At 34.2% G+C, this 14827-nt stretch overlaps 2 protein-coding genes across 2 annotated transcripts; one reads left to right on the top strand and one right to left on the bottom strand.

Annotated features, from left to right (window-relative positions):
* The first annotated feature begins 5277 nt into the window (after positions 1-5277).
* Positions 5278-7466, top strand: LOC105962929 (ARM repeat superfamily protein). Its single transcript, XM_012987275.2, has one exon. The coding sequence runs from the start codon at positions 5464-5466 to the stop codon at positions 7156-7158; it is 1695 nt and encodes a 564-aa protein (XP_012842729.1). The 5' UTR covers positions 5278-5463; the 3' UTR covers positions 7159-7466.
* A 1641-nt stretch (positions 7467-9107) lies between these two features.
* Positions 9108-10487, bottom strand: LOC105962962 (CASP-like protein 1F2). Its single transcript, XM_012987306.2, has 3 exons — positions 10156-10487; positions 9939-10065; positions 9108-9508 (listed from the first exon to the last, which is right to left on the bottom strand). The coding sequence occupies exons 1-3, from the start codon at positions 10341-10343 to the stop codon at positions 9287-9289; spliced, it is 537 nt and encodes a 178-aa protein (XP_012842760.2). The 5' UTR covers positions 10344-10487; the 3' UTR covers positions 9108-9286.
* Between the last annotated feature and the right edge of the window lie 4340 nt (positions 10488-14827).

The raw sequence follows: 14827 nt of genomic DNA, 5'->3' as shown, positions 1-14827 counted from the left end.
TTTTTTTTTTCTCAGAGACTCGAATTACATTCTTGTTTTTGTTAATTTGACGATTAATTATGCAATGTTTAGATGGCATCGATGATTCGAAATTTTTTGCATTAAGAACCATTGTGTTTGTTCTGATTGTTAGAAAACTCCGCATTTTATTCGCGAACGGCTCCTATAATTCAATTTTTCTCTTCGTTTTTTGTTTTATCAAACTACTCCTAAAACTCACCATATAGGAGTTGTACGTGTACTAAACAAAATGCAGTGTAGGAAATGTTTGCTGACGTTAATAACACGAAGAGTTTTCCTTTTTTAGCAATTCGATATAACATAGAAATACCGAGTACGATAAATTGAAGCGAAAAAAATACAAGGAACAAGAAAAAGTGAAGTACTTCTCAGGTGAAGAAAACAAACAATATAAACATACACAAAGTTACCTGAATAATATAATATAATCATCGTTGACAAGCACGACTCGACCGTAATAATAGCAACCTCGTTCGTTTAAATGAATTTCTCCCTCAAAATCCATATCCCTTCTCGAAAAGTGGATCCCGATTCTCGCAAATATTGGTGTCAAGGACTTTTATCTTACTATCATCCCGACGAAGTACCGAAAAATGTACATCAATATTCTTCCCTCTCTAGTCTTTAAAGTCGAATCTAGTCTCAAACGTTTCGGATCTTAGTAAATGCAACTTGGGCAGAATCAAGAACGCTCCGATACTTTTGGAGGGCCGATTGCAGCCTCAAAATCGAAGTCCCGATCGAGTACTCTAACTACTATCAACGTACATTTTCGGCAGTACTTCAATTATTGAACATTGCCAATTGCTCTAGCTGGGAATTGAACGATATAACCAGCTGCCGTTATTAACGCACCAAACATATTGTACTTTAAATATCTCGGAAAATTTATAACCGTCCATCACTTTTACATAAACAACTTCAAGAAAGCAGAGATCGGATATAATTAAATTTTGGATTATCGATATAATATAGATGATGCTTCATCATGCTGAGTGGATTTTGATCCGACCAGCATTCTCAACATTCAACATTTCAATTTTTATTCAGTTTTCTTTCTGATCATTTTTTGGCTGGAAAAAGACAGTTTTTGTCCCTCAAGTTTGCTCTAATTTCACATTTGGTCATCCATGTTAAAAAAAACACATTTGGCCCCTCATATTTAAAAAAATCAACACTTTTAAGTCATTTCCGTCAATTTTCCGTTAAAACTAACGGAATCAAACGTGTTCCCATCACTACCGTAATTGATGGACTAACAGTAAATTGACGGAAATGACCAAAAGTGTCAAATTATTAAAACATGAGGGATCAAATATATATTTTCTGAACATGGGGGGCCAAATGTGAAATCGTTGCAAACTTAAGGGGTGAAAACTGTAAATTTCCCATTTTTATGCTTTGCGTTGGAATGAATATGCGTTTTGAATTGGTATTTGATAGCCTAAAATATGGTGTTTTTTAGCATTTTAAAAAATATGTTATTTTGTGCAGGTTTTAGGAATATATATTTTACCAATACGTTTAATTTATTTTTTAAATATATAATTTATTTTTTATATATATCTTAAGTATACAATTTACCATGCATCAATATATTTACAATTCTACGAGTACCATTTGGCTCAACTTATTTTAAATAGCTGACAAGGTCTTATATTTGATAAGCGCGGCTTTAGGAACTCATAGGTTGTTACGTTTTATTTTTAGGATTTTCAAGTGTTCGTTTAATGAGCTTATAAGCTATTTTTACTCATTATAAGATATTTAATAAAAATGTGTAGTAGAAATATTTTTTAGAAAAAAATCATAAAAGTTTTGCACCAACTTATTTTTTGAACTTTTAGATATTAAAAAAAATTACAAAACACTTTAAAAGAGATTAAAAAAGCTCTTAAAATATCTTATAATCTCTTTAAAGAGCCTATAAGCTTACTCAAACACGCTCGTAATATTAGCTTACTAGTTTTATACTTAAACTTTTCTAATTTCAAAACCTTAATTGTATTTTAGTAAAAGAACTGCAGCCAAAGGCCCAAATTATTCCAATGAACTAATTACTTTTAGGTGGTGTTTATAGAAGATTTAAGAAATAGTTTTTGATTTTTTTTTATATTCATAATCTGTTTTTAGTTGTTTGTAAAATCAACTTTTGTTTATATTTTTTTTAAAATGAGTTGTTTTAAGTTATTTCTTTAAAAGCCCTTAAACCTGTTTTACTTTTTTCTATTTAAGTTTAATTTTTAGAATATTTGCAAACATCTCCAACTTTTATAAATAAACATTTATTACCCACTTAACTCAGAATTACTAACTTTTGTTTTTAAATAAACATTTGCAAACACTACTTTAGAATGATACTCTATTAAATTGGTGGTAAATGAGTTGAGTCGGCTCGAACTTGAATTTTTTTTAATTGTTTGTAAGCTCACGAGCCGGCTCAAGAGCCTTAATTTTTTAATATATTATTTTTATTCAAATAATGTATAATAATATATTACAGAAAAACTATAAGAACAACATATAAATATTAAAAAATACATATATATAGTTACAATTTATTGTTTATTTTCATAAATTTTTTATTATAATCTAAATAAATTTTAACAATAAAAAAATATAAGTTATATATAAAAAAAATGGACTTGAGCTCAACAAAATGGACTCGAGCTCAAGCTCGAGCTCGACAAAATGGACTTGCGCTCGAGCTCGATCCTTCCAAGACAGGCGAGCTCGGCTTGAGCTCGACTTGTTCACACACTTACTCGGTAACCAAATTTTATAGGAAAAAAAGTTATAGACATTACTTTGATTAGAAAAAAGAAAGTTCAATTATAAATGCTATTCATAGGGCATTATCCTATTTTACTTGAACAAGTCTAAAGTACTTAGATTTTATTTGGGAGTATTAATAATTGTAAGTGAATAACAGAGATATGTTATGTAGACAAAGTACTATGCAGGCTGATAGCAACATACCAATTACCATAAACTGATAATGACACTCTCTACACCAAGTACCACTACCTACCATATTTATTGTTTCTTCTATTAATTAATAAAACTTTTTCTTTTTTATTTATTTTTGGGATACATAATTTGCATACAAAAAATAATTAATTATTTAAAAAAGAAATCCCAAAACTTTAGATATGTTTTCTTACACGTCCACCTTGTAATGTCAAATTTAGTTGAATTTTCTTGATTATGTAGAATATTCTTCGGTTTGTACCCGTTTTATCGCAATCGAGCTCCACATTTTGAAACAAGATGATCATCAGATGTGTCTCTTGACTAGTAAATAGCAGATTGTGTTGCATCAGAAACTGAATTTTGCACAAAACAAATATAAACTGGAGAACATACTACAAAACGTAGAAGATTATGTTAAATGTAACACCATAAAGTTGATCCTATAAGAACATTCAAAGTTGAAGGGGCTGCTGGTTGTAATTATACAAATAAAATGATTTTTTTTAATAATTTGGAACGTAATTTACCCTTATTTTTAATTTATATAAAAATAAAAAAGTAAAAAAAATGAAAGCTAGTACTTATGAAATAATAAAATAATAAGAGTTGACCTGATCTAATTGGCTGAATCATCATTGATTGTTGAAGCAGCTGTATACACACCTGGCACATGCCAGTAACTTTTATAAGAAACCTTTCCAATGTGTCATTTCTATTAACTCCTTTTCTTTTATTTTTCACAATTACCCCCTTTATTTTTCCATTTCTTCACTTTCCGCCCCTACCACATCTTTTCCGTCCCTTTTCGCTCGTGGAAGAAAGGCGTTCTTAGCTTAAAAAAGTAACGAGGGGCTTTCTCGACATTTCGTATGTCTACTTGGTCAACTGAGCTAAACTCACAGCACTGTGACCTAATTTGCCGCGGAAAGCCATTAACTTATGGATTTGTCGTATTGGCAGTTAGAATAATAATGGTGACAGGCGCTGTGAGGTTAGAAATATCAATGGGGTGGCGAAGGGAAGGGCTGCGGAAGTTTCGATATCCACCTGTTAAAGGACCTAAAAAGTAGACTAATTATTTTTGGGCCCCCAATATTTGCCTTTACTGTTACTACTTATTATCTCAAGTGGCGCGTGTAGTCCACGTACGCGCGATTGATTCGAAGTAGTAAAATCGTCAATCATGTAGGAAACACAATCATTATTTTCTTGTTTGATTTCAATTTCAAGTTGATTATTGAAAAATTATATGATGAATCTATATTGCATGATCATATTAATGATTTAATTATTATGCCATGTATGGTGTATATTCTTTTAAAAAAAATATATATATATTTGTTTATCACTTTTTGGTTATTATTTCTTTGATGATCGGCTACATATGTTAAAAATTAAATCAAATTACTCGCTAATCGATTCAATATCAATCGTTTTGAGTTTTGAGCTCGGACTGTTAACAAAACGAACCAAAATCCTATATTTATCTTTCTCATTTGATCAATTTTAAACTCTCCTCAAAGATTGAACTAGATTCATATGCAATTGAACTATAGTACTTTATCACACCAATTTCATACTTAACTTTTAAAAGTTGATAAAGATTCAACAAAGTTTTAATAATTGTGCATTGTTCTCAACTCAATTTATTTACACCTCTATTAATATATCAAATTATATACTAGTGCCCGCATGGGTGTAGCTCAACTGGTTCCGGATGTGGTAAGTTGGTGCAACGTCCTAGGATCGAATCCTGGCAGCCGCAATGTAGGAATTTCAACTCCAATGAGGATTGGTTCCTTATGGGCACCAGGTCCGGGTCCGCTACCTTAACGGGCCGTTAAGTTACCATGATTTACATTCCTCCATCAATACTTGTCGGGTCGGGCCAAGGGATGGGGGCCCTGGGGGTGAGGGATTTCGCCTCTTGGTGCAAATTATATACTAGTTGGTCTGTAAATGTGATTTAATTGGTAGAGTAACGTAATTCGATTGTCAAACAATTATAAATTAATTATTGCATGTGCTTGTCAAATACAATTTATATCTTTTTATATGATATGCAAACTATAACACATATTTATTAAATGCACATACGTAGCTGCAACTTCTTTGTACTAAATATATATATATATACTAGTTGACTAAATTAGTAGTAAATTTGCAACAAGTAAAATAATGATGCAATGATATAACAACCTCACAGGCTCACACTATTATAATAAAAATAAAAAATAGAAATAATTGATTAATTAATAATGATTTTCCGGGTTTCATGTTTGTAGTTTGAAGCCCACGCTCTCCTCAAGCGCGTCAGCAACTTTGCTTATCTATCACTTTCCATTTTCCCGTATTTCCATGCTTCGTCGTTTCCGAAACTCCCCACCACTCTCTCACTAAAAAAAAAACCCCTCCTCCCCCTCTCCGCCGCCGCCTCCACCGTCAACCCCCGCCACTCCCACCGCCGCCATGAAAGAAGCATCGGAAGGAGAACCCATCAACAACCCAGCACTGACAGACACACAGCAACTCCTCCACTCGCTCGTGGAATCCACCTCCCAAGTCCAAATCTTGAAGTCCAAATGGTCACCCATAACCACCAAGCTCACCGCCCTAGCCACCCGCCTCTCCGACCTCTCCATCCCCACCGCCGCCGCAGCAGAAAACCCCTTCTCCGGAGACCTCCTCCGCTCCGTCTCCGCCACCTGCTCCGCCGCCGCCACCCTCGCCGCCCTCTGCCACTCCCCGAACCCACCCGGCGGCAAGCTCAAAACCCAGAACGACGTCGACGCGCTCTCCGCGAAGCTCGACGCCCACATCAACGACCTCGAGGTACTCAACAGAAGCGGCGCGCTCTCCGAAACCCCCCCTCTCTCGCCGGCAGCCGCGGTCTCCTCCAGCAGAAGGGAATCGGTTCGGGCCGAATCCAGAAATTTGATGACCCGGCTCCAGATCGGGTCAAACGAATCGAAAAGCTCGGCCCTCGATTTGCTCCTGGGTCTATTGCAGGAGGACGATAAGAACGTGCTGATCGCCGTTGCTCAAGGGATTGTTCCGATACTCGTGCATTTGCTTGATTCGAGCTGCTCTTCGGAAATCAAGGAGAAAACGGCCACCGCCATCGCCAAAATCTCGACCGTCGATTCGAGCAAGCACGTCTTGTTGTCCGAGGGTTTGGTCCTGCTGAACAATCTGCTCCGCGTGCTCGAGTCGGGCAGCGTCTTCGCGAAGGAGAAATCGTGCATCGCACTCAAAGTATTGAGCAATTCGAAGGAGAACGCCAGGGCGATCGGTTCCCGAGGCGGGATTTCTTCGTTGCTTGAAATTTGTCAAGAAGGGACCCCGAATTCGCAGGCGTTGGCAGCTGGGGTTTTACGTAATTTAGCGAATTTCGAAGAAATTAGGCAGAGTTTTATCGAGGAAAATGCGATCTTGATACTGTTAGGGCTGTGCAATTCGGGTACTGCACTAGCGCAGGAAAATTCGGTCGGGTGCTTGTGTAATTTAATCTCGGGTGACGATGAATTGAAATTGTTGGTTGCGAGAGAAGGCGGAATCGAAAGTGTGAAGAATTTGTGGGATTCTTCGCCCCCAGCGCAGAATCTTGAAGTACTCGTTCACATGGTGCGAACGTTGGCCTCGTGCCCTAATATCGCTGAATATTTAGTGGCGAACGGTTTTCTAAATCGTGTAGTCGGGGTTTTGAATTGCGGGGTTCTTGGAGTGAGAATTTCGTCCGCGAAGGCGCTATCCGATTTGGCGTACAATAGTAAAACGAGAAAGGAATTGGGCGAAATGGGTTGTATTCCGCTTTTGGTGGCGATGCTCGACGGAAAGGCGATCGAGGAGAAAGAAGCCGCTTCGAAAGTGCTTTCGGTTCTTATGAATTACGTCGGGAATCGGAGGGTTTTTCGGAAGGAGGAGAAGGGAATCGTTTGTGTTGTTCAATTGATGAACCCGTTGGTGAAGAATTTGGATAAGAGGTATCTAGTTTCGATACTAGCGTCGCTCGTGCATTCCAAGAAATGCCGGAAACAAATGGTGACAGCTGGCGCTTGTGCTTACTTGGAGAAGCTCGTGGAGTCGGATGTCGAGGGTGCGAAAAAGCTTCTAGAAGGTCTTGGGCATAGCAAGATGTGGGGAGTCTTTGGCGGCAGGGCTTGAAAAAGTCCAGCGAAAAAAAGGTTAAGTCTTTTCTTATGTACAATATTTGTATTTTTACGATTTTTCTCGATTCGTCTGTATTTTATTTTTCTATGTTTCGATTAGTTTCGTTCCACATTGTTTATAAGTTGTGGTTAGAGAAGTAGTATACAGTCTAATTTATTTGGTGATGAAACGTCGCGTTTAGAGGTTTATTTCTTTACTCGGTTTGGTGGCCTAACTTTTATCGGTGATGTGTGCGCTCTCGTGTTTTTTTTTTTTTCTGCCGAAAACGAAATAAAATTATTGAAATGTCGTATTCGACTTGAGGTGGTGCTTTTTATATGTTACGTACTTGCATTCGTAGTTTTGGTAACGATCGATCATACGAGCGAAATTCGGGAATATTTTTTTGTGATTTGCTTTTTTCGAAATTCGTAACTGTTCGCATTCGAATATCTGAATGAATTCTTGAAATAATTCTGTTTTCAATGATTTTGTCAGCTTGAATTGTTATCGTGATGCTTTATTGAGTTTTGAATGGCATTTTGGTAATTGTGGATTTATTGATTTTTTTATATTTGGATTAAAAAAGAATGTATTGAAGGTAGTTATATATGATGTGGACCATGCTCATATAGTATATGACATAGTCAATCATTAAATTTTGTTAGTGAGATATTATGATATTAAATTGGGGTTAGTTATGAATAATTTTGTCAGTTTTGTAGCTTATTGCTAGATTATACCTTATTCTATTTTGAGTTTGGTAGAGTTGAGCATGTGCATTTTCAATGGATTACATTTAGTTTTGTGGTGGCACTTGTCAAAGCAAGGGCTACTATGACAGTACTCGCCTCCCAATGGTGGTGGCTGCCGCCATGGTGGCGTCGATTGCGGCGGTGGTGGTAGTTAGGGGGTGTCGTTTCAATTTTATTAACATTGTTTCAACTTCAAACGTGAAAACGTGATTCTGACCCTGCTTCTAGTCTCGTCTTAGAAAAATTTAAAACACGGAACCTATAGTCAAGGGAGTTTGCTTTCTAATCCAACTTAAATCAACTAGACTGGATGTCGGGTGACAAAGTGAATGTATTCAAATTTGAATTTTAGATAACTCAAAAGATCAAATTTATGGGCAGTGTTCACTGATTCATGGTCTATTTTATGCTACACTAGGTAGATTTTTACCATTCATATACACACAAACACATACCCACCCACATTGATATGTATAGATCAATAGTAAAAAAATCACCTAATATAGCTTCCACAGTGTAGCATAGAAATAACCTTGATTCATGAATATTTTTATCATCTGATATCCGATCTTGATAATTCAAGTTGGATTCGAAAATTGATTCAAAGAACTACATACTCGTCTTTAGATCATATAGACCATCTTTTGTGATGGAAGAGGGAGAAAATTAAAACACTCAACACAAAATCAAACTTCCCCCCCAAAAAAAGAAATTAATAAAAAATAAATAAATAATAGGGTAAATTACAAACACCTCCTGAGGTATGGTCAAATTACAAAAACACCCCTCTTGTTTGGATAATTACAACCACCCCCTCAACTCATCAAATTTAGTGGAATCTTCGAGATTATATGGAATATTATCACTTTTGTACCCGTTTTATCCCATTCAAAATCTACATTATGAAGCAAGATGGTCATAATATGTGATTTTTAGCTTGTATATATCAGTTTGTGGTGCATCGGAAACTGTATTTTTTATACAAAAAGAGTACAAACTAGAGCGCATTTCAATGATATGTTGAATTTGGCACCATAAAGGCGGAGGTCTAAGAAAAAATCATAGTTGAGGGGGTAGATGTAATTATCCAAACAAGAGGGGGGTTTTTGTAATTTGACCATACCTCAGGGGGGTATTTGTAATTTACCCTAAATAATAATAATAATAAATACGATACTAGACCCCCAAAAGAAACTAATTACTTGAAAGTTGAAAGTGAACCACTTAGTGGCCAAACTTCTTTACATTAACTATTTATAACAATAGAAGACACGAAATCAAACATATACGCAAATTACTAATTACTATATACTTATCAACTCCTAAATAAACCAAATTGAAATGAAAAACACCACAAAATACTCTTTAAATAGTAAAATCCTCCATAATCAAACTTGGATTTGGCGCGATTTATTAGCAGAAATGACAGTTAGCAAAAGATATAAAAGAAATCCAAAATAAGACAGCAAAGAAGCAGCTGTAATTCTATTGCAGAATTTCCCAAAGTAGCCACAAATTGCTACCCAACCGGAGTGGCTATTCCCGTATTTCCCCACGTATCCGATCGCAGTTGCTGCCGCGCATCCCCCCATCAACAACACCGTCATTATCTGATTTTTTTTTTCAGAAAAAAAATAAAAAATAAATTGTTTTCCATGAAAAGTTAAACGCACGTTGAAACGTATTGTATAAGACAACAAATTTATTATGCATTCAGTTCCCTTGTCTTATATCGAGTTGCTAAAATTACCCCGTTTTATTGATACAATAGAACCTCGATGAATCAATAACCTCGCTTACATAATAAAATCTTTCGTTTCCCAACTCGGTGATAATTTAATATTTTGCTAGATTAATAGAAATTTGCTGGTGCCGACTGTATTAATTTATAGAGATTTAACTGTATATATTCGTAAAAATTCACATATAATGCATTTTTTAGCACACGTCTCCATAAATAGCGAGTTTTTTCAGGCGAATCATAGTGGGGTATTTTTTTTCTTTATTTAATTATTTATTTTTGCAATAAACCCTAGTTACCAAATCATGGAGGAATATGTAGAAGTAGTGTGTTGGATCAACCGCAGGCTTGTTCCCGAGCACGAATACGAAAAACAACGACAGAAACGTGAAGGCGCTTGCTATCAGATTTGCATACGCAAAGAACCTGCATATTATATATACATATATACATACACACATAAATACATATATATATATACACACACACACAATGTATGTATAGCTAATTTCTTACTTGAAAGTTGGAGAATAGCTGTAACGGGCATCGATTTGGATGCCGAAAACGAAGGTGGTTTGTTTGGTGGTGAATGTGATCCACGTGGCAGCAAGAGTTGAAGCGGCAGCAAGAAACCTTAGAGAGATTTGTGTAAGAATGAAGGATTTGTGAGTTTTAAGGATACGAATAGTGTGGGGTTTCTCCATTGTTTGTAGCTCTGCAGAAAAAAAAACTAAAGGGTATTTTTTTTATTTTTTCTGATGTTGTTTTAATTTGGTTTGGTGGGAAGTTATTTAATGCAAAGGAAAATTAAAAACTGCTAGCTTAGTAATAATGGTTTGGTGGGTGTGGTAGTTTATGGTATTTATAGAAAGGGGTTGAGAGAGGAGTTGAGATTTCATTTGCCAACGTGGTGGTTTTTATTTTATTTTTAATTTAAAGTTTTGGAAAAAAAAAATAATGGGTTAGGTTAAGAATTTAATGCGGTTCGGATTCAATTACTGTTGCGAGGTGGAAGTAGAGATGTAGGTATTTGGGGGATTTAGTTTTTTGGATAATTTTGAGTTTTGAGTTAATTGCAAATTTCTTCTTGTGTTTGTTTTGAATTGTTGAAAAATTAAAATCTTCTTGTTGTTTTTAGGGTAATTCGCACTTAACTCCTATATGGTTACAAGTTTTTGTAGATGACTTTTTTGTGCTCGTAATATCAGCACATAACCCTCATGTGGTTAATAGATGTAGTGTTCGTTAGTTTTTCCGTCAAGCATAACCGCGCGTGCGAAACTTCAAGGGGGTCATCTGTAAAAATTAAAGGAAAATGTAAGCGTAAGGGGGTCATCTGCAAAATAAAGTATTTTGACGTTTGACATGCGCAGGTAATTTTAAAGGAAAAACTAACAGAAGTTACCCTCTATCAACCACAAGGGGAATTATGTATATTACAAGTACAAATGAGTAATAAGCAAAGGCATAATGTTCATCAAATAACATCATCAAAGCTCAAATTCGTGAATAAGTAAAGTCAAAGTCACCTAGAATAAGTAAGTTTTGTATCTAGGGTTTCAAAATTTAGGAATAATAAAGTCCCGTCACCTTAGCATTTTACGAAACAACTGAGAAATATATATATTTAGTATTTTAAAACGACCCGAATAAGGTCAATGTGACCTGACCCGCGCCTGAAAACCTCCCTAAATATGTATCTCCACATCATTTGTCTATCATGTTACGGTAAAATACGATACTATACGTATTTTTTACCCAATATATCTTATTGTATCTTACGATATTTATCGTACATATTTATCGTACATCTTAATAACCTAAGAAGGTACAAGCTCGGATACGTATTTTTTACCCACTACATCTTATCGTAATTTAAGATACGTGTCGTGAGATACTTACTAATAACAATGTTCATAATCACTTAATTGATAAGTGTGTAGCTGTCTATTTACTTTTTTTCCCAATCACACGAGAGTTTTTTGCAAGCAAAAATAAGTTTTTTTAGTACTTAATGTAAATATAGAGTTGTCAAATTAGGTATTCTAACTAATCTAATAGAAAAATGATAACGACAATTGAGAGTGAGAAATATGAGAGGAGAGAGATTAGTAAAGCTAACATAAATTTGCTACTATAAGTCATTTCATTATTATTCTTTCTTCCAAATAAATTTGTATTTGTTTAGATTTTTCTTAAAAAATCACAGAATAATTTCTAAAGTTTACCTTTCCTCCGAACATGATTTGATTGCTGTAATAAAAAAATTGTATTCACTAAAAAACAAATCAACATCACTTTAATTTTCAAATTATTCTTCTAAAATATATTTTTCCAACTACTTTAAACATGATTTGACTGTCACACTGTATTTCGTCTCATTTTAAATATAAATAAACATTATTTTCATTGTCAAATTACTCCCTCAATGTACATTTCCCCAAAGTAAAATAAAAACAACTTTCAAAATCAATCCAAACATTGTCTAGTGATTAAAAGTTTGAACATATGGGCAAAATAATAAATATAAGGAGAAATTGATATTGACCTTATTTAATTCGATATAAAACTACATTTAATGGACAAAAGTGCTCTCATGATTTTAATTATTTAACTCTAAATTATAGCAAATTAAAGTACTACGCTTATAAAAGATGTTTAAGAGCGTATAAGTTCTTGGAAAATGTTGGTGATCTTTTTTAAAAAGATCTTAATTTGTTTAAAAATATTTTTTTTCTTTAGCTCCAAAACACGATATCACCCTTTTACAAATTTACCCTTAATTGGATGAGAAAGTCATTTCATTAATTATTATCATGTATTTACTGCTGAAACTTTTTTTTTTCTTTTGTTCCACAACATGTGTTTCTAGTCTCCTTACATCTATGTAGCACGACATGGAAATGGGAAAATGGGTACGGGAAAACGGCATGCTTCGAAAATGGGAACACATAAACTTGGGGGAAACATGTAAATATTAAAAGTATAAGGATATATTTATAAACATTCTACATAAGCATATACAATATTTTTTATATATTTTTATGCAAGCATATTCAAAATAAATTTTACTATCAACTATCAATTTGCAATTGATCACTAAATCATGTAAATTAAATAATTTGGGAAACAACAAAAAATATTTGAAATTTTGCTATTCAAACTTTTTAGAAATTGCAAAATGACCAATAAGGTGTTAGGTAGGTGTCTTCGGGTTTCCGACACAAAACATTTTGGAAATACAAAAATATTATGAAGTTAAAGTTTCCGTACTACATAACCATACATTTTACGTTTTAAAGATTGATTTTCAGTGTGGTGAGCTGGCTTTGATACATTTTTTGGATTTTCAATTTATTGAATTATTATTTATTTAAAGATAATATTATTTTTCGAGCAAATTTTACGAATTTCCCTAACACACTTCTCACATCTAGCTAGCACACCTACAATCTCTAGCTTAAAACATGTTAAATGATGATAAATTGAACACATAATAAGTTTTAATTTGTGTTATTTTAATTAAGAGGGTGTTTGGCTAAGCTTATAAGATGTTAAAAGGAGCTTATAAGATGTTTTAGATCTTATAAGCTCTTCCAAAGTGTTTGGTAAATTTTTAGAAAAAAATCTTATTTTTTTTAAAATAAGCTGTTGGAAAGCAAATAAGATCTTTTTAAATAAATACATCTACCCCACATTTTTATTTAGGGTCTATTAGATATAACCCCCTTAGACATTCAAATAATAGGGGTAGATCCAAATTTAAATTTGCCATTTTGATAAAAACCCAAACTTTTCTAAATTACATAAGTACTACCCTCAATCAAATCCCACAAATCACGTTACTTTACCTTTTGAAATAATATCAAATCCCACCCTATTTTCCCGTTAAAACACTATCCCCACAAACCCACTACCAAAACATCTGCAAACCTCTCAAAACCAGAAATTTATACGGATCTCGCGGACGGTGCCGGGGGAATTAGACGAGGAAAGTACTTGCTCCTCGCCGGAGTCCGACGGAGACACCGTCCGCTGTGGTGCAGCGTCGTAGCAATTTTTCGGCGCTGGATTTCGCACAACGGCCTTTTCTCGTCTTTTCGAAAGCATTCATTGGAGAACTCCCACCGATCAGGCATAACCTTCCCAAATCCCTAAAAAATCATCAGATAAGCAACTCAATCAATAACCGAAAAAAAAAAACAAAATTCCTCGTTACAGATCGAAGGATTCGATTAGCAAAAGCTCACGTAAGTATTTATTGCCGAACGAAACTGGAGAAATTGTTGTGCTTGAAATACTTGGGCAGCAAATCTCTGGCAAACTCACGTAATTTGGCCCAACGAAACCGACAATATACTAATAAACTATCCCACTGATATAATTTGACTATGGATCTCGTTAATCGACTATGGGCCGCCGTCACTGCTCCAATCTAGGGTTACTCAAATCTAGGATTACTCAAATCTAGGGTTTTGATAATTCTTCGGCCCATAGTTGATTAACGAGATGCATAGTCGAATTACATATGTGTTAATATACTATCCTATATCATTTAATAGACTATCCCACTGGTATAATTTTACTATGAATCTCGTTAATCGACTATGGGCCGAAAAATCATCAAAACCCTAGAATAATAATAATAATAATAATAATAATAATATATATGGAAACTGAATAATATGTTTGTTTGAAATACTAATCAATTAGGGTAATTTTCATTATTATATGAAAACGATTAGGGTAAATAATAATATATATGAAAAAATAATAATATAAATGGAAACTGAATAATATGTTTGTTTGAAATACTAATCAATTAGGGTAATTTTCCTTATATCATGTAATAGACTATCTCATTGATCTAATTCGACTATAGATCTCGTTAATCGACTATGGATCCCGTATTATTCAACCACATAGTATATTAATAATTTCAATATAGTACATTAATCTGCTATGATAGTATATTACGGTTATAGTAGTGATATGAAATTGTGTTACAAACAATACACCACTGAAATGACAAGAACATTATATTGAGAACAAAACCAACGTAAAGTATTCCAACATAACCAATAAAATAGTACATTAATAATCTCATAATTTCAATCTAGGGTTTTGATAAAATACTTAAAACACATCATAACACAATCAAACCAATATGTCGAGTTAAAAAACTCTA

The sequence above is a fragment of the Erythranthe guttata genome, chromosome 9 (genome assembly GCF_056151865.1).
Source record: "Erythranthe guttata isolate IM_541 chromosome 9, IM_541, whole genome shotgun sequence".
In the NCBI taxonomy this organism is placed as follows: domain Eukaryota; kingdom Viridiplantae; phylum Streptophyta; class Magnoliopsida; order Lamiales; family Phrymaceae; genus Erythranthe; species Erythranthe guttata.
This window is presented reverse-complemented; position numbering and strand designations above follow the sequence as displayed.